General features: G+C 43.1%; 1 protein-coding gene across 1 annotated transcript in view; it reads left to right on the top strand.

The window, feature by feature from the left end:
• PTCHD3 (patched domain containing 3) overlaps positions 1-14,360 on the top strand; it is a 138,227-nt gene extending 123,867 nt beyond the window's left edge. The window contains 5 exon segments of the mRNA XM_040247324.1: positions 11,078-11,434; positions 13,529-13,659; positions 13,947-14,107; positions 14,109-14,215; positions 14,218-14,360. Of these exon segments, the coding sequence (XP_040103258.1) occupies positions 11,078-11,434; positions 13,529-13,659; positions 13,947-14,107; positions 14,109-14,215; positions 14,218-14,360 (899 nt within the window).
• The last annotated feature ends 6,517 nt before the right edge of the window (positions 14,361-20,877 follow it).

Genomic DNA, 20,877 nt, shown 5'->3' on the forward strand with positions numbered 1-20,877 from the left:
TATTCGTATGGAGTATCTTTTTCAGTCCTCTTAACTTTCAGTCTTTTTATGTCTTTGGATCTAAAGGGAATCTTTTGTAAATAGCATATAGTTGAATCATGCTGTTTTATCCATTCTGACAACATATACTTTTGATTGGAAACTTTAATCTGTTTAGATTTAAAATAATTGCTGACAAGGAAAGACTTACTTCTATTGTTTGGGTATTTAATATTCTGTATAAATCATAGCTTATTATCCTTCATTTCATCCATTGATGCCTTTTGGGGGGGCAAACCCAGGCCCCAAAAGTGAAAGCACTGAGGTGTCCTAACCATTGGACCACCCGGGAACTCCTGATTTACGCTTTCCTTAATGTGTAGTTTCTGTTTTTAATAGTGAGCTGTTTTGATTGGTCATTTTGCTGCCAGTGATGCCCAAGTCAGCCTGAGCACCGGAATCAAATGAAGACATTTTTAGACACATGGATTCTGCAACTTCTCTACAAACTGTAGATCAGAGTCTGCAAAGCTGTGTTCCAGGACTGCAGGAATCTAAAGTTCTAAGACTCTCTGAAGTCATTCTGATAAACTGTTTAACCAAAGTCTTTCTTGGGGACTAGAAAATCTGCAAGTGTATTCACTAGTGTTCTACATTCATATCTTTCCTTCCATTGCCTATTGATTATTAAAATAAAGGTCATTTAGGGAGAATCAACCCAGCAGCTACTCAAAGTCAAATATCTCTAGCCAATACTATACTTCATTCCCCCCATCCTCTGAAAAATTTATACCACCAATCCAGAAACCTGAAAGACATAATAGGGCTAAACATGTCATATGTAGCTTTTATCCTGTTAATTTTTCTGATTTTAAGGTTTATCTGTGTTACCTTTATCTTGAACTCAAGTAAACCAATACTGTTGCTTTAAAAATGTATTGTGTGTTTGTGTGAGTTAGTCACTTAATCATGTCTGACTCTTTGTGACTCCATGGTCTGTACCTGCCAGGCCTCTCTGTCCATAGGATTCTCCAGGCAAGAATACTGGAGTGGATTGCCATTTCCTTTTCCAGGGGATCTTCCTGACCCAGGGATCAAACCCAGATCTCCTGCATTGAAGGCAGATTCTTTACCATCTTAGCTATAGGGAAGTCCACAGAAAGTACTGGTTGTCATCAAATTTTTTTCTGTAATTAAAAAAAAAAATCCTTTTGTTTTGGTGTTTGTGTCTATGTGTGTGTGTGTATGCTGATTTGGGGCCCTGAGTTTAACTAATAACACCAGCAGTTTGAGAAAAAGTGAAATACAGACACACAGAGTAGTTTTAATAAGAAGAAAGTTTAGCTATTTTAATGTGGCCTGAATGTATAAGGTCTTTAGTTATATTCTTGCTCTTTGGGAATCAGTAGTTCCTTTTCCATAATTGACTTTATGGTCCACTGGAGAAGGGAATGGCAAGCCACTTCAGTATTCTTGCCTTGAGAACCCCATGAACAGTATGAAAAGACAAAATGATAGGATACCAAAAGAGGAACTCCCCAGGTCATTAGGTGCCCAATATGCTACTGGAGATCAGTGGAGAAACAACTCCAGAAAGAATGAAAGGATGGAGCCAAAGCAAAAACAATATCCAGTTGTGCATGTGACTGGTGATAGAAGCAAGATCTGATGCTGTAAAGAGCAATATTGCATAGGAACCTGGAATGTCAGCTCCCTGAATCAAGGCAAATTGGAAGTGGTCAAACAAGAGATGGCAAGGGTGAACATCAACATTCTAGGAATCAGCGAACTAAAATGGACTGGAATGGGTGAATTCAACTCAGATGACCATTATATCTACTACTGTGAGCAGGAATACCTCAGAAGAAATGGAGTAGCCATCATGGTCAACAAAAGAGTTCAAAATGCAGTACTTGGATGCAATCTCAAAAACGACAGAATGATCTCTGTTCATCTCCAAGGCAAACCATTCAATATCACAGTTATCCAAGTCTATGCCCCAACTAGTAACGCTGAAGAAGCTGAAGTTGAACGGTTTTATGAATACCTACAAGACCTTTTAGAACTAACACCCAAAAAAGATGTCCTTTTCATTATAGAGGACTGGAATGCAAAAGTAGGAAGTCAAGAAACACCTGGAGTAACAGGCAAATTTGGCCTTGGAATGTGGAATGAAGCAGGGCAAAGACTAATAAAGTTTTGCCAAGAAAATGCACTGGTCATAGCAAACACCCTCTTCCAACAACACAAGAGAAGACTCTACACATGGACATCACCAGATGGTCAACACCAAAATCAGATTTATTATATTCTTTGCAGCCAAAGATGGAGAAGCTCTGTACCGTCAACAAAAACAAGACCAGGAGCTGACTGTGGCTCAGATCATGAACTCCTTATTACCAAATTCAGACATAAATTGAAGAAAGTAAGGAAAACCACTAGACCATTCAGGTATGACCTAAATCAAATCCCTTATGATTATACAGTGGAAGTGAGAAATAGATTTAAGGGCCTAGATCTAATAGATAGAGTGCCTGATGAACTATGGAATGAGGTTCGTGACATTGTACAGGAGACAGGGATCAAGACTATCCCCATAGAAAAGAAATGCAAAAAAGCAAAATGGCTGTCGGGCGAGGCCTTACAAATAGCTGTGAAAGAAGAGAGGCGAAAAGCAAAGGAGAAAAGGAAAGATATAAGCATCCGAATGCAGAGTTTCAAGGAATAGCAAGAAGAGATAAGAAAGCCTTCTTCAGTGATCAATGCAAAGAAATAAAGGAAAACAACAGAATGGGAAAGACTAGAGATATCAAGGGAAAATTTCATGCAAAGATGGGCTCGATAAAGGACAGAAATGGTATGGACCTAACAGAAGCAGAAGATATTAAGAAGAGGTGGCAAGAATACACAGAAGAACTGTACAAAAAAGATCTTCACGACCAAGATAATCATGATGGTGTGGTCACTCACCTAGAGCCAGACATCTTGGAAAGTGAAATCAAGTGGGCCTTAGAAAGCATCACTGCGAACAAAGCTAGTGGAGGTGATGGAATTCCACTTGAGCTGTTTCAAATCCTGAAAGATGATGCTGTGAAAGTGCTGCACTCAATATGTCAGCAAATTTGGAAAACTCAGCAGTGGCCACAGGACTGGAAAAGGTCAGTTTTCATTCCAATCCCAAAGAAAGGCAATGCCAAAGCATGCTCAAACTACCGCACAATTGCACGCATCTCACATGCTAGTAAAGTAATGCTCAAAATTCTCCAAGCCAGGCTTCAGCAATATGTGAACTGTGAACTCCCTGATGTTCAAGCTGGATTTAGAAAAGGCAGAGGAACCAGAGATCAAATTGCCGACATATGCTGGATCATGGAAAAAACAAGACAGTTCCAGAAAAACATCTATTTCTGCTTTATTGACTATGCCAAAGCCTTTGACTGTGTGGCTCACAATAAACTGTGGAAAATTCTGAAAGAGATGGGAATACCAGACCACCTGACCTGCCTCTTGAGAAATCTGTATGCAGGTCAGGAAGCAACAGTTAGAAGTGGACATGGAACAACAGACTGGTTCCAAATAGGAAAAGGAGTACGTCAAGGCTGTATATTGTTACCCTTCTTATTTAACTTCTATGCAGAGTACATCATGAGAAACGCTGGACTGGAAGAAGCACAAGCTGGAATCAAGATTGCCGGGAGAAATATCAATAACCTCAGATATGCAGATGACACCACCCTTATGGCAGAAAGTGAAGAGGAGCTAAAAAGCCTCTTGATGAAAGTGAAAGAGGAGAGTAAAAAAGTTGGCTTAAAGCTCAACATTCAGAAAACAAAGATCATGGCATCTGGTCCCATCACTTCATGGCAAATAGGTGGAGAAACAGTGGAAACAGTGTCAGACTTTATTTTTGGGAGCTCCAAAATCACTGCAGTTGGTGATTACATCCATGAAATTAAAAGATGCTTACTCCATGGAAGAAAAGTTATGACCAACATAGACAGCATATTCAAAAGCAGAGACATTACTTTGCCGACTAAGGTCCATCTAGTCAAGGCTATGGTTTTTCCTGTGGTCATGTATGGATGTGAGAGTTGGACTGTGAAGAAGGCTGAGCCCGAAGAATTGATGCTTTTGAACTGTGATGTTGGAGAAGACTCTTGAGAGTCCCTTGGACTGCAAGGAGATCCAACCAGTCCATTCTGAAGGGGATCAACCCTGGGATTTCTTTGGAAGGAATGATGCTAAAGCTGAAACTCCAGTACTTTGGCCACCTCATGAGAAGAGTTGACTCATTGGAAAAGACTCTGATTCTGGGAGGGATTGGGGGCAGGAGGAGAAGGGGACAACCGAGGATGAGATGGCTGGATGGCATCACTGACTCGATGGACGTGAGTCTGAGTGAACTCCGGGAGCTGGTGATGAACAGGGAGGCCTGGCGTGCTGCGATTCATGGGGTCGCAGAGTCGGACACGACTGACGACTGAACTGAACTGAGTCTTCAAATCAAATTGAGTTTCCCTCTCCTACTAAAAGTTTCTAGAGGCAGTTATCTGTCATTTGTTTCAAAGCAATTAGCAATGAAGTAAAACAGAAACCTAGAGATTATTGTCAATATTTAAGATGTAAAGTCGTGGTTGTTGGAGAGTTAAAGTATTAAATCCAGTCTTTTTAAAATGTTGAATATATATTCCCATTTTTGTTGGTCCAACCAAGAAACAGGCATAAGACGTGTTATGCAAAATGGAGCACATGTTACTTGTTTTTTTTCTTTTGCCGTTAGTAGCCACCTTTCTTGGGCTTCCCTGGTGGCTCAACAGTAAAGAATCCACCTGCAATGCATTGCGGGAGACATGGGTTTGATCCTTGAGTGGGGAAGATCCACTAGAGGGAGGGCATGGCAACCTACTCCACTATTTGTGCCTTGAGACTCCCAGGGACAGAGGAGCCTAGTCGGCTACAGTCTGTAGGGTCACAAACAGTTGGACATAACTGAATCAACTGAGCACACACACACACAGCCTCTTTTCTAGAGCACACTTCTCTAGCAGAGGAGAACCACGAAAATCTTCTAGAAGGAGGCTTTCATTCTTTTTGTTAGCCACAATATATATTAAACAAGCTTTGACATACAGGAGATATTTAGGATTGTGTTTATGGCTAAGTGGACTCATAAGTAGGTGAAAAGATACCTAGATGTGGGCACTTTCATATTGCTTGCTTCCATTCACACTCCTTTGAAGATCAGAGTGGAAGTAGCTATTTGCAATGCTTTAGTATATCTTTGTGGTTGTGAAAGGTCAGTGGGTGGATTCATGCTTGGCTCGCTGCATAAGAATCAACCAGTGTAATTTGGTAACAGCACAGATTCCCAACTTTTCTGTTCCCTCCTCCCTCTCCTTCTTCTGTTCAGATGGTCTGGGCTAGTGCCTGGAAATTAAAGTTCTCCAGCAGACAGGTATGGGAATTATTGCATAAGAGGGCTCTGAGGAGGTGTCTGAGTCAAGATGTTATGAATTCCTAGAATTTCAGTATGGAAGCTACCATCACAAGTTCCATGACTTTTCCCTCGAAATTTACAGGTGTGACTGTATACGAAACAAAATGTGGGTTGCAGCCCTTGGAATCATTTCTGCTGCCTTGGCAGTGGTGAGCGGCTTTGGCCTGATGTTGTATGTTGTGTTACCATATGAGATCATAGTTGCAAATTCACCATTTCTTATTCTAGGTGAGTAAAACAAAGTGTGAGGCTGCACACTGTGTATGTGTGGGGGGGCGGGGTGGTAAAGGAAGGGTATTGTGTTAGAGTAAGCAAAATAATTACATATAGGTGACTCTACAGATCCAAAATGAAGAATCAGGAGATAATGAAAATCAAATGGAATTATGTGCCTTTAAGAGTTGGAAAAGTCTAGTACTTCAAATGGAAAAACAGAGACTAGGGACATGAACAGGCATTTCACACACACACACAGAATCCAAAATACTAATCATTCAAAATATAAGAAAGAAATATTTGACCTTTTGATTAATGAAGGGATTCAAGTTAAACCAAAAGTGAGACACCTTTTCTTCTTATTAGATTAATGAATATTATAGCAAGACTGAAGGTTTGGGGAAGATTGTATGCAAATGAACACATATTCTGCTGAGGAAAATTTGTAAATTGGTACAGTTTTAAAATATAACTTTGCAACAAATCGAAAGACTTAAAAATTTTAAATGGAGTACCTTTGACCCACCAACTACACTTCTGGGAATTTGTCCTATTTATTGGAAAAGTGCTCAGCAAATAGAATAAGTATGTTCATTCCAGTGTGATATAGAATAGGAAAAAACAAAAACAGGCTAATCCTATGATAGTTTTCAGTGAACGACGTTGGATTTGTGATCTCTGAAGAAGAAAATTCAGCTTATTGTGGACTAGGGACCAGGCTTGATCACTCAAGAGCTTTTCTGTAGCAGAGTTTTACTAAAGCATAAAAAGGGACAGAGAAAGCTTCTGACATAGACATCAGAAGAGGGAAGCAGAGTGCCCCCCAAGCTAGTCTTATCAAGGCCTTGTATACTTTCTCCAGACCCACTCCCACAATATACATCTTAAATTAACAAGATTAGAATGAACAATGGAAAGATCTTACCAGATCCACTCCCATAATAAACATTAAAAGATTACAGGATTAGTCAGAAGGTTCTTGTTAAGGAGACACATGTCCTCGAGCAAGATATATTGTTATATTCACTAAGAGAAAGCAATGTAGAAAAGAATGTTTGTCCTTTTCTCCTTGAGAGCCCCAGACCCCTTCTTCCTCCTCAGGGACCCTGGACTTCTTATCAACCTACCTAGGAATTGACTCTCCCATTCCCCCTTTTCTTTTAAGAGAATCATGTTGCCAAGGGAAAAGGCTGTCATTTTCATTCCATAATTACTTCCTGCTGTTGAGGAGCGTCATCCCTAAGTTGTTGAGGCAACATATTCTCCTAACCCTCATACTGAGGGTCTCTGATCCAGGGGCCCCAAGTAATAGTTGGAGGAGGCTGTGGCACTCGTAGGAGCCTGGACAACCTTTTATAACTTAAAAGCTTTCAGATGGTTAGAGACCAACCCCGTTTTACAGTTACAGATGTAAGGCAAAATAGCCATTAAACCAAGTTAAAACATAATCAAAATTAAGTTACATTATGTCCATAGTTATATCAGTCCGTGTCAGGATTGTTCGATGTCATCAGATCAAGAACAGACATCATATTCGATTGTTGTCAGTGAAAGTATTCACAGAGTTGAAGAAAGTCCTTTCCTTGAAGCAGAGAAACCCACCACACGAAGCCTTTCCCTGACAAGGAGGTTGAAAAGCTGAAAGCTGAGTCATATAGTTAATTCTAAGTTTTTAGGATCTATTACAATATCTGTGCACAAAAACAGTCTGTCATAGACACAGTCCCTTCTTCTTAGAGGCAGTTCAAGCCTTCATTAAAGCCATGAGTAAAACTTTAAACCAACTGTCTTGTGTTTCCTGAGTTAGCTTACATGGATGTCTTTTAATAACGGCATTAGCCTTTTCAACCTTTTCTGAAGATTGGGATCTCCAGGATCAGTGTAAGTGATATTCTATTTCTAGAATTTTGACACTCCTTGAGTTACAGTAGCTTTAAGATGGACCATTGTTGCTCTGAACTTTAGAGTTTAAGATCCCACTTACTTCATGAGAAGTCAGTACGGTAAGGTTTCACCCATTCCTTAACCTCAGGCTTTAGTGGATACTGCTTTTGATGTGAAAATAAGTGAGGGTCTTTGATCTTGATAATAACAGGAACAGCATTTTGTGCTTAACCCACAGTTTTTCCATCAACCCACACTCTAGTATTTACATTTTGTTCAATTAAAACAGCAGGCTCCATATTTGTGAAAACAGAAGCCTGGACCATGTTCAGTATATCCCTCCCTAGAAGGGGTGAGGGAGACTCCAGCACAATCAGAAACTCCTGAGAAAACAGCACAGAGCTCCAGTTGCAGCTTAAAGGATGACCGAAATAATAGTGTTTGGCTCATCCTGACAGTCCCATTCCAGTAGTGAATCAGGAGGAATGCAGGCCAGGGGCTTCAGTGAGCACAGAGAAAGTTGTCCCAGTGTCCAAAAGAAAGTCGACTGATTGGGCCCCCACAGTTATTAAGACCCAGGGTTTCACAGGTATAATTAGGATGGGAGCTTGTGTGGGGACTCCCAGGCACTTTCAGCCCGAATTGCCTTGAGAGTCCAACCCCTGGGGCCTATGTCTTAGAGGGCAGTCTCTCCTCAGGTGTGGTTGTTTTACGGATCAGGCATGGGGCCAGGTGCAGATTAGATGCCTGAGGGCAATCCTGCTTGCGATGCCTCTCCTTTCCACCATAATAATAAGTCCACCGCTTTTCACCTGAGTTACTCTGGGCACTTCTCCTCAGGCCACTTCAGAGTGGATCTAACAGCCATTTTGGGGGCTTCAGTTTTTTGCCAGGTTTTTTTTTTTTTCTTTTCCTCCTCATATTCTTTACCATAATATACCATCTGAGCAAGCTGTAACAGTTTTTTGAAGATTGATTTGGTCTAAACGCCTGTTTTTGTAACTTATGGCAGATATCTGGAGCTGACTGAGTAAGAAATCTATCTTTAAGATCATTCCTTTCTCTGTACTTTTGGGATCAGCAGAGAGCCTCTTGTAGTCTCTCTAGGAATTTATCAAGAGTTTTCTTCTCTCCCTGTTCTATGTCAGCCAACTTAGCATAGTTTAAAGTCTTAGTGTGCATTCCCCTGAGTCCTTCAAGAATACACCTGGCAAAGTGGTTCTGATCTACCTTTTAGCCATGCTATAGTCCCAGTCTGGCTCTGTTGTGGGAACTGCTTGCCTCTCAGTAGGGAGGAGGGCTCTTTTGTGTTCCCTCTTTCCCTTTGTCTCTTGCTCAAGCCATTCATCTCCAAAAGTAGTAGCTTCTCCCAGAACTCGAGTTCTCAGGTCAGGAGTCAGCATCTGTCCCAAGACATATATTATATCTCTCCAAGTAAGATCATAAAGTTAGTCCTGCAAAGGCTTCTATAAATTGGGACTGTTTGAATTTCTACTGAGACTGAGGCAACCTATTCTGGAAGGGCACCATGACTCAGCCTGTTTAGTTGGGAGCCCCAGATACAGGGGCAAAGTAAGAGAACAGGAGGCAGCTGAAGGTGTCACACCCAAATCTGCACCCTTAGGACATAAGTCTGGCATGCCCTGCAGAGAGATAAGGAGCAACACATATGGCATTTCTACCCATTTCTCTTTTCTCCAGGAGTGATCTAATTGTAAGGTGAAGGTGAAGGTGAAGTCGCTCAGTCGTGTCCGACTCTTTGCGACCCCGTGGACTGTAGCCTACCAGGCTCCTCCTTCCAGGGGATTCTCCAGGCAAGAATACTGGAGTGGGTTGCCATTTCCTTCTCCAGAGGATCTTCCCGACCCAGGGATCGAACCCAGGTCTCCCGCATTGGAGGCAGACACTTTAACCTCTGAGCCACCAAGGAAACAGTATTATAATTGAGACCATTCAACTGGCCAGTGTTCCCCATCTTCCAAAGGATAGCATGGTCATTCAGTATCACAGAAAAAGATCAGGCGTGTCTTTTTTTAAACTCTGGGGATCAAACTTGTCCCAGTTTTTAAAATATATTTTAAAGAAGTGATTCTGGAACTGCTAGCTCCCATCTGTAAAAGAGAAAAATGTGGCATCCACAGCCATGGCTTCTTTCCACCGGAGGCATCCCTCCCTGCTCTAGTTGGGGGTGTAGGCAGACTTTCCACTGAAGCTTTCCTTCCATGCTCAGACTTAGTCTGTCCCTTACTGACACAGATGCCTTACCCGTACCTCCCAGTTCTACCACCGAGGCCGGGTGGAGATGCACCATGCGTAGACCTGATGGCATCTCAGACTGATGTCCACTTCCTCATCATTAAGATCTTTGTCTGATTTTCACTCCTCCTCTGATGCCACCCAGGGTGAAGCAGAGTAGCTTTCCTGGAATGTTTCCCAAGCTAGGACTACTAGGGGAAGCATCAATTTTCCATGTGCCTGCGCACATTCCTGAGTATAGTCCTGATGACAGTAGAAGTGTCGAGTTATAAAGAGAAGAACAAAAGACCCAAGATGTCTCTTCTGAGTGTTGCCACACCAGTATATGTGATAGCAAAAGAGGGAGTGGAGGATTGGCCAGCAAGAAAAAAATTATTTTTGTCCTCAAGCTACTAGGGCCAATCCTTCCAGTTCATTCCCAGTGATTTCACAAAAGGAATATCTAGGGAGTTGAGAGACAAGCCATTGAAGAGATCTCTTTGGTCTGCTAAGAGCTAGCCCTACCAAAGGAAGAAACCCACCCTACTTCCAATCTGACCAGATCGTGCAATTACTGATCTGCAAAAACCTCATAGTCACCAGCAATGCTGCGACCCACATAGATAAGAGGCACAGCCATGACAAAGACTTACTTTTAGGACCCTGGGTCCTGAGGCAGGCAGCCAAGAGAATGGCCTCTAGCCTGAGAGACATTCCTGGAACTAGAGCTCCACCACACTCCCAAACATGCTCTTGTAACTTTCAGCTCCTAGCAAGGCTAGGCACTTCCATCCATATAGTTTGAGGTCTAAGTAAAAGCACAGAATAACGGCATGGATCACAAGTCCCTTGAAAGTCTATGATCCGACAGATTAGGTTAGTAGTTCTAATTCCCCATGCAATTATGGAATGGTCAAAGACACCAGGAAAAGGTGACCGAGAAAAGGAAGTTCAGTCCACACGCTTCACCCATTTCTGGCCGCTGCCCTTGCAGGGATGTTGGGTGTCTCTTGCCATTGGGAGGTCGGTATATAAACCCCAACAAGGCTCCCATTTGGGGGTCTGCCTTCAGTCATTTCAAGGCACTGCAAAACCCCAGAGCAGGCTCATCACTTGCTTTGCTCAGGACATGTCATTCATTCACACAAGCACACTGCAAGATCAGTGAAACCTTGAGAGACAGGCAAGGAAAACGGTTTGAGTTGATCTTGTTAATTTTTAATGGATGTTAAAAACGTATGGAGACTGTGTTTCTTTCTCTAACAGATGTTGGGGTTGATGACATGGATAGCATAAGCGAGCAGATGTCCAGTGTCTATTCAAAAGTGGCAGTATCCATGACAATCACCACCATCACCAATGTGCTGGCTTTCTATACAGGAATTATGACCTCTTTCGGGTCTGTACAATACTTTTGCATTTATATAGGAACAACCCTGCTCTTTTGTTATGTTCATAACTTCGCCTGTTTTGGAGCATTTATGGCCATGGATGATAAAAGAGAAGTAGTCTGTCCACACTGGCTGAAGAAGAAGGAAACTCCTGACCAAAAACGTTCCTCATTAAAAAAGTCCTTCTGCCTCCCATGTAATTTTCTCCAAGATGAACATAAAGCTGATATCCAACCAATGAGTCTATCCTTTTTTTAATTTATTTTTTTACTGAAGGATAATTGCTTTACAGAATTTTGTTGTTTTCTGTCAAACCTCAACAAGGATCAGCCATAGGTATACATATATCCCCTCCTTTTTGAACCTCTCTCCCATCTCCCTCCACATCCCACCCTTCTAGGTTGATACAGAGCCTGTTTGAGTTTCCTGAGACACACAGCAAATTCCCATTGGCTATCTATTTTACATATGGAATCCAGTGAATCTATTCTTTAGAGAATATATGCTTTTCTCACAGGCACTGAGTCCAACTTTTTTGTAGTGCTCCTATACATTTTGTACATCATAAGTTGTATATATGGATGCTTCCAAGTATAGGAAGCTTTAGGCCTCCAAAATTTGGCAAGTTATGACTCCTATATCACACCATATTGTAATGTAGAAGAAAACATTTGCAAGTTATGGTCCCAGGGTTATGGTTCTCGTTACTGAGACTCTTGACTACTGGGATAAAGAAACAAGGCAAAAATTGGGAAAATGTCATTTGGCAGATTTTGAAAACTGAGTGTGTAGATAAAAACCTTACAGAGTTTTGGTTACAAGAATATATAAAATATATGGAAACCCTCTGTCAAGATATAAATGATAAGACAGTTTTCTAAGCAATAAACCCACTTTTTAAATGGAATTTCCACTTTTTGTGTATAACATTAATATTACATCATCACAGGAAATCATTTGTTCCCAGGCCTTCATTCAAACCTTGGATATTTCTTCTTCAATAAGAAACGGATGTTACACCAGTTCTGAGACATGGCCAAGAAGTGTGAAGTTCCCCTAATGGTATACAACCAGGCATTCATATATTTTGATAGTATTCTGCAATATTAGAAACACTGTTCAAAATGTGACTGTTGCATCAACAGTTATGTTCATTGTTTCCTTATTGTTAATTCTTCATCCCCTGTGTTCTTTGTGGGTAACTTTTGCTATTGCTTCTGTGATTATGAGCCTCATGGGTTTTATGTCCTTCTGGAATGACAATCTTGATATCATAGCCATGATTAATCTTGTCATTTGTATAGGGTTTTCTTTTGACTTTTCTGCTCACATTTCTTATGCATTTGTTTCCAGTTCAGAGACCTCAGTAAACTGAAAACCCATTGAGGCATTGTATCTGCTAGGCTACAATGTGTTACAAAATGCAGTTTCAACAATAATAGGGATGTGTGTCCTATCTGCAGCTAAAGCATACATCTTCAGGACATTTTTTCAGATTGTTTCTTGTGATGGTACTTGGAGCTGCTTATGGTCTAATTTTTTCTCAGTATTCTTAACCTTTTTTTGAAAGTTAGTTTGAAAAGCCACTAACAAAGACCAATTGCAGTATTCCTGATTGGTCCAATCCAATATGATGAAAACATGCTATTAAGAATAGTCAATAGACTAAAACCAAAGGCACATTTCCTTGGCTTGGAAATACCATTAAAAAAATGTTATTTAAAATATCCTGAGAGGGGAGAGAACAAGATGGCAGAGGAGTAGGTAGACGTGGAGTACACCTCTCTGTGCAGATACATCAGGAATATACCTTCAGACACAGAGGTGCGTGCAGAACACCAGCTGAGAGCAGACAGGATTACCTGACCAGTGGAAAAGAATATACAGAACCACACGAAACTCAGTAGAATGAAGGAACTAGGGGCAAAAACAGGAGTCTTAGGAGGACTGGACCTGCCCTCGGCTGGTGGGGAAACTGAAGCAGGGGTCTGATCCCCATATCGGGACAATTACCTGAGTCAGAGGAGAGACACTAAAGGCTGAGAGTGAAACAGCTGATCTGTTGCAGCCTAAATGGAATGAGAATCAGACAGTCCTTGTGGCAGCCATACAAACCCTGGACAGGGACGCAAGTCCCCTGGAAGGTACAGCAGCTGGGAGCTGGAGTTTAGGGATTGTGGAGCAATCTCAGGGCGAGGGCTGCTGTTGACTGCAGAGAGACAGATCGAGGGGAGGGGAGGGAGGAGACTGTGGTGGGAAATGCCTGTGGTGAGAAATTCCTGAGCCATACAGCAAATTCCCTTTGGCTATCTATTTTACATATGAAATCCAGTGAATCTATTCTTTAGAGAATATTTTAGTCCTTTTCTCACAAGCACTGAGTCCAAGTTTTTTGTAGTGCTCCTATACATTTTGTACATCATAAGCAATATATATGGATGTTTCCAAGTGCAGGAAGCTTTCAGTTCAGTTCAGTTCGGTTGCTCAGTCAAGTCTAACTCTCTGCAACCCCATGAATCACAGCACGCCAGGCCTCCCTGTCCATCATAAACTCTCAGAGTTTACTCAAACTCATGTCCATCGAGTTGGTGATGCCACCCAGCCATCTCATCCTCTGTCGTCCCTTCTCCTGCCCCCAATCCCTCCCAGCATCAGGGTCTTTTCCAATGAGTCAACTCTTCGTATGAGGTAGCCAAAGTATCTGAGTTTCAGCTTTAGCATCAGTTCTTCCAATGAACACCCAGGACTTGGGCCTCCAAAATTTGGCAAGTTACAGCTCCTATATCACACCATATTGTAATGTAGAAGAAGAACATTTGTCAAGTTATGGTCCCAGGGTTATGGTTCTCGTTACTGAGACTCTTGACTACTGGGATAAAGAAACAAGGCAAAAATTGGGAAAATGTCATTTGGCAGATTTTGAAAACTGAGTGTGTAGATAAAAACCTTACAGAGTTTTGGTTACAAGAATATATAAAATATATGGAAACCCTCCATCAAGATATAAATGATAAGACAGTTTTCTAAGCAATAAACCCACTTTTTAAATGGAATTTCCACTTTTTGTGTATAACATTAATATTACATCATCACAGGAAATCATTTGTTCCCAGGCCTTCATTCAAACCTTGGATATTTCTTCTTCAATAAGAAACTGATGTTACACCAGTTCTGAGACATGGCCAAGAAGTGTGAAGTTCCCCTAATGGTATACAACCAGGCATTCATATATTTTGGTCAGTATTCTGCAATGTTAGAAACACTGTTCAAAATGTGACTGTTGCATCAACAGTTATGTTCATTGTTTCCTTATTGTTAATTCCTCATCCCCTGTGTTCTTTGTGGGTAACTTTTGCTATTGCTTCTGTGAATATGGGCATCAAAGTGAAGTGAGTGAAGTCGCCCAGTCGTCTCTGACTCTTTGCGACCCCATGGACTAGTAGCCTGCCAGGTTCCTCCCTCTATGGGATTCTCCAGGCAAGAATACTGGAGTGGGTTGCCATTTCCTTCTCCAGGGGATCTTCCCAACCCAGGGATTGAACCCGGGTCTCCCGCATTCCAGGCAGACGCTTTAACCTCTGAGCCACCGGGGAAGACGGTATAGGCATCAAAAGGTAGAAATATTTCAAATGCCCATCAGAGATAGGTAGATAAATAATGTGGTATTTACATAAAATAGAATATTATTCAGTCATGTAAAGGAACTCATGCTACAACATGGATAATCCTTGAAAACATTATGATAAGTGAAATAAGTCAATCACAAAAGGACAAATACTGAATGGTTCCACTTATGTGAAATCTCTAGAATAGGCAAATTCATGGAAACAGAAACTAGATTAAAAATTAGCCAAGACTTGGGGAAGACAATGGGGAAATACTACTTAATGGTTACTGAGTTTGTTTGGAGTGATGGAAAATATTCATAGATAGTGTGATGGTTGCACAACACTGTGAATGTAGTTAATGCCACTGATCTGTCTACTTTAAAATGGTTTTTGAAATGGTACATTTTGTATTAGAAATATTATATGTTAGGTAGTTAGAAGAGGAAAAGGGAATCCAAAATGGTGGTGGCTAAAAGGCAAAGAAAGGAAAATGCCCCCAAAAATGGAACAAAAGTAAATCTGAGGACCAGAGTGAGAACCTCAGGTGAAACAAACAGCCCTCCTGGCTGGCCCAGTTTACATAGAGCAGACTCAGAGGGAGGAGACAAATGGATAAAAGGAGGAAGCCAAGATGGACTGAGGTCTTTCCTTTGGGGTCAGCCTGCCCTCACGCCTTGAGGGTGTACTCTCCTTTGCTTGCTGAATAAAACTCTAAGCTGTAACCAAGCTCTAACACTGGCCCACCATTTCAAATCTTTGCTGCAGAGAGACAGAACCAAGGAAATTACACACTCCCCAGACATATCTTGTGTCGTGACTCTGATTTCACCTGGCTGAAACAACCTCGGCTCGGCCCCTGTGAGGTGGTGGCCAAGCACAGCAGAAACCAACTCTTCAAAAGCTCCCACAGTGGAAGCTGAATATGAAGAAAACCCAGTGCAATGCAAGTGACAAGAAGCCCAGCATGCTGGAAGCCAGGACAGCAAAAACAAACGTGGCAGAAAGCTCACGTGGCTCAGTCTCAGATTCCAGAAGACCTCTGGGTAAGGTAGGAGGTGCTCACCCCTATGGCTGGGAGGACATATGGCTCCCAAAATCTTAATTCCTTTACAATCTCTCATTTCCTGTTTCCTTGAACCCCCTGCAAACAGACAAGCGGCACTGGGTGCATTGAGGGACTCTGGCAGGTGTGTCCTGAAGGCTCTACTATCTCCTGTGCCTTAGTAGCTGTTGCCCAAGTGGGTGAGGGTTCTTCTGTCCTTAATCTTCTTTGTGCCAAGAATCAGACCAATGAAAACTGTGAGCACAGGTCAGGTATTTAGCAGATTTTCCAGCAGGTTTTGAAGGGGATTCCTCAGCATGTTTTTACCACTGCTTTTTCCTCCCATCCTTCAGCTCCTCTCTCCATCTATGCCACTGCTTACTAAGTATTGGGCAGGTCATCATCTTTCCTGAAGGGGAAAAATTGTGTTTGAAACCGTTTACCTAATATTGGGACTCAAACCCACGTGGCTCTGTGCTATGCTTAGCCACTCAGTCGTGACTGACTGGGACTTGTGCCCAGCAAATCCCACCGTGCCTGGTTTCAGGACCTAATGAAGCTAGAGTTCTTGATGTCTCATTGCAAAGAGAATTCAGTGAGAGACACAGTGATAGGTAAGAGGTAGATTTGTTCAGATTTTAAGAGAAGCACACTCCACAGGGCATGGGCCATCACAGAGTGCAGTGGCCAGGGAATGTGGTGTGGTTAGTTTTTGAAAGCTGGGTGATTTCATATGCTAATGAGAGGGAGGATCATTCCAACAATTGGGGAACCAGCCACTCCTTGGTCTTTTGATAGTGCCCTGGAACTATCCTGTCACCTCTGTGTGTGTCATTTAGCTTGCAGATTGAGAATCAAGGTTTAGTTGAATTTGACTTGTCTGTCATCTTAATCAGTTTATAATATGCCCTTGGGCTATGTCATTCTTTCAAAAGTTGTGCCCTGCCCCCTTTGTTCCTATTTCATGCTCTTTTCCTGAGCCCTGTCTGGGCCCACAATGTTGCCTCTACAATCTTCTGGAAGGACAACCAGAAGATAGCTGGCCTTTGGGAGGGAAGCACTGTGTAATATCCAATCCCTCTAGATATTCAGGCCTTCATCTTCCTCCTACATCTGCAACAACAGCATCTCTCAGTGAACCTGCTAGGGCGGGTGACAGACACACAATGCCTCCCAGAAGTCCATCTGTTGGTGGCATCCCTTCAAGGGCAATTGGGCAGGCTGCCAGGGATAATGTTTGCCACTTTGGGAGTTAGCCCTGAAGGCTCTTTGGGCCCAAACCGTTACCACCCTTCTCCTAAAGTTACAAATATACCCCCGGATCAAATCTCCACTCCACTTTTATGGAACATCTGATTTGTTGCCTCTTATCAATATGTTCTTAAGCCACTTACTAATTCCTACAACCGGGACCCTGCCTCCTTGTAGGCAACATCACTCCACCCCACTTATTATTAAAATACTCTTAATACCCATAGCAGGACCGGATAACCCACTCCTTTGTCATTACTTCTGCTATTTCCTAAAGGGGGTCTATGACAATGAAATGTTTACCACTGGAAACACCCTAAACTGCTCTTATGGAGGACTAGGGGAGGAAATCAGTGACTTATATTACCTCAGGGCAATAAGAGAATAAATAGTGAAGTCGCTCAGTCGTGTCCGACTCTTTGCGACCCGTGGAGTGTAGCCCACCAAGCTCCTCCATCCATGGGATTCTCCAGGCAAGAATACTGGAGTGGGTTGCCATTTCCTTCTCCAGGGGATCTTCCCAACCCAGGGATCAAACCCAGGTCTCCAACATTGCAGGCAGACACTTTAACCTCTGCACCACCAGGGAAGCCCTAAGAGAATAAGGCTTAGGGCTATTTCACCAGGTTCCCAGTCTCAGGGCACAGGTTTGGATTGCTTTACCTCATGGTATCTATTTCCATCCTCAGTGGACAAGCCAGCAATGAGTTAAGATTACAGCCCCTTAATCCTATCCAGCACTAGTCATGCTGGAGACCTTGGGGACACCCAACTCCAGCCTGGGAGTCCCAGGAGGTCAACCTGCCTCGACCTGCCTAGGGATCCAGGCCCTGGGAGGTTGCCTCATCCTGCATGGGGACCCGCCAGTCCAGCCATCCCAGGAGGTCAACACGCCTCAACCTGCCCAGGGACTCAATTCTCAAGAGGCCAACTGGCCTCAACCTGCCCCAGGATTCCATCTCCAGGAGGCTGTCACTCCTCAACCTGCCTGGGGATCTGAACCCTGACCCAGAGATGCCCGGCTCTCAGGTTGCAACAGTACTGGGTAGGATAAGCTTCAAAAATACTTACCCCTAAGGAAGTCCACCCATGGAAATAAAAGGAAGCCTATTCATCGTGGGACTGTGCCCAGTCTCAGCAATAACTCAGGAGTCCAAAACGCCATTGCCTTTCTGGAAAGTCTAAAAGAGGCCCTCCAAAAGTTTACCAGTCTGGACTTAGACTCTTACGAGGGTGATTTTAAAGGGCAAATTACTGTTCCAACGTGCATCAGACATCAAGATAAAGCTACAACAGCTACAACTGCAGGACCCTGCTGACTCTTTAAATGAGATGGTCCAGACATTCACCAATACTTTTAATAACAGAGAACAGGAGAAGGACACCAAGGCCCACAAAAAGGAGAAAAGGAAAGAGACAGCCATGTCCAGATGCTGGCCCTGCTCCAGGGGAGCCCTATGGCAAACCTCGAGTCCTTAAATGACAAGGTATGAGGCAAATGCCTGATCCCAGGCAGGACATTGGGCCAAAGAGTGTCCAAACTGTGACAAGCCTCCTAAAACTGCTTGCTACAAATGCCATTAGTTGGGACATTGGGCAGCACTCTGCCCTCAGGACCCAAGAGCCTCAAGGTCAGGTGCCAAGCCTTCCCTCACAATGGTTCAACAGGACTGAAGTGGCTCGCTCCAGCCAGCCCACCTGTCACAGACAACCATCATGGGGCTGGAGCCAAGGGTGCAACAGGATGTGGCAGGGAGGTCCGAGAATTTCTTGGTTGACACAGGGGCTACCTACTCTGTCCTGACCTCCTAATCCAGAGCCTTCTCCGCCCAAACTTGTACCATTTTGGTGCTATAAGAAAAACAACTGTAAAAAGATTCACCTGAGCACTTCTCTGTTGCTGGGATGGACAAATATTTTCCCACCAGTTTCTGGTGGTCCCTGAGTATCCTACTCCATCATTGGTAAGAGATCTTTCCCTACCTTCGAAATCTTGCAGCTATTGCAGTCCTGATAGAAGATGCTTTAAAACTCTCTCTTGGGGGCAAACTATTTTTACCAGTCACCAGGTGAAACAACTCCTGAATTGGAGAGGCCATTTATGGATGTCTGATCAAAGTATCCTCAGATATCAAGTAGTGCTGATGGAAAATCCAGACCTGACTATATCCCCTTGTGAGGTTCTTAACCCTGCCACCCTCCTGCCTACCACCAAGGGCTTTGTCCCCTTTCACTCTTGCCTAGAAACCTTGGACCACTGGCCAAAACCCTGAGAAGGATCGTCAGAAGATCCTCTGACCAACCCTGAGGAAATCTGGTACACTGATGGAAGTAGCTTCATCTTGGGTGGAAAAAGAAGAGCTGGATACGCAGTAAGCTCCAATTTTCAGACCATAGAGGCTAAACCTTTGCCACCAGGTACTTCAGCCCAATTGGCTGAGCTCATAGCCCTGACCCAAGTTTTGAAGCTGGGAAAAGGAAAAAGAGTAGCCATTTACACTAACTCCAAGTATGCCTTTCTGCTGCTACATGCACATGCTGCTATTTGGAAAGAAAGGGGCCGCCTGACCACCCGAGGGTCCCCAGTCAAGTATGGTGATCAAATCCTTAGGCTTTTGGAGGCATCCACCTGCCCGCTGAGGTTTCAGTCTCCCATTATAAAGGACACCAAAAAGGGAGCACGGAAGTGGTACAAGGAAAACAAGCAGCCAATCAATCAGCTAAGAAAGCAGCATTACAGAACCATGACATAATAGGGGTTGCCACCCTAGTTCCGCAGACTAATTTGCCAGAAACTCCATCACATACTGAAGGTGAGACTCTTAAAGCTAAGAGTAAGTGCTTTCAAAAAGATCATATGGGGTGATTCCAAAAGGAGGGACTCCTTTTTCTGCCTGGGAACCTCCAGTGGAAGTTAGTTAACTCCTTATATGCCACCACTCATTTAGAGGAGAAGGCCCTCCAAAGATTACTAGAAAGATCCTTCAGAGGAACAGGCCTCCAAATGACTATAAGGCAAGTGGTCTCCTCTTGTCCCCTTTGCCAATTAAACGACCCCCAAGGAGCTCAAAGACCCCAGTTGACCCAGCCCATCCAACGGTGTGGGACCTACCTAGGCGTGGACTGGCAGATGGACTTCACCCAGATGCCAGTTTCTCAAGGGTATAAATACCTACTAGTCATGATAGATACATTCACAGGATGGATTGAAGGCTTACCACCCAGACTGAGAAGGCTGAGGAGGTGGTAAAAAAAAAAAAAATCTGTTCCATGAAATCATTCTGACATTTGGTCTGCCCAGATCATTACAAAGTGACAATGGGAAATCACTTACTTCTAAGGTCACCCAAGGGGTCTCTAAAGCATTGGGCATTACTTATTATCTCCATTCTGCTGGAGGCCTCAATCTTCAGAAAAGGAGGAAGAGCCAACCAATTCTTAGAATCAGCGATAAAAAGGATAACCCCAGGAGACCTCCCTGGGATGGAAAGAGGCTTTACCAATAGCTCTCCTCTGAACCGATATTGCCCCCAAGGAAAAGGTTGGTCTTAGTCCTTATGAGAGGCTATATGGGAGACCTCTTGTTTATGTCAATGACCCCTTCCTAGATCCAGAGGCTCATACCCTCTGGTCTTATACCATGGCCATTGGGCAACTCCAACAAGATACACACTTGTTGGGTGTCAATCAGGACCCAAAAGATTCTAAAGAGCCACCACTGTATGCTCCAGGGACTCAAGTCTTATTTAAAGTCTGGAAAGATGGGTCCCTAAA

This window comes from Oryx dammah, unplaced genomic scaffold (assembly GCF_014754425.2).
Source record: "Oryx dammah isolate SB20612 unplaced genomic scaffold, SCBI_Odam_1.1 HiC_scaffold_10, whole genome shotgun sequence".
In the NCBI taxonomy this organism is placed as follows: Eukaryota; Metazoa; Chordata; class Mammalia; order Artiodactyla; family Bovidae; genus Oryx; species Oryx dammah.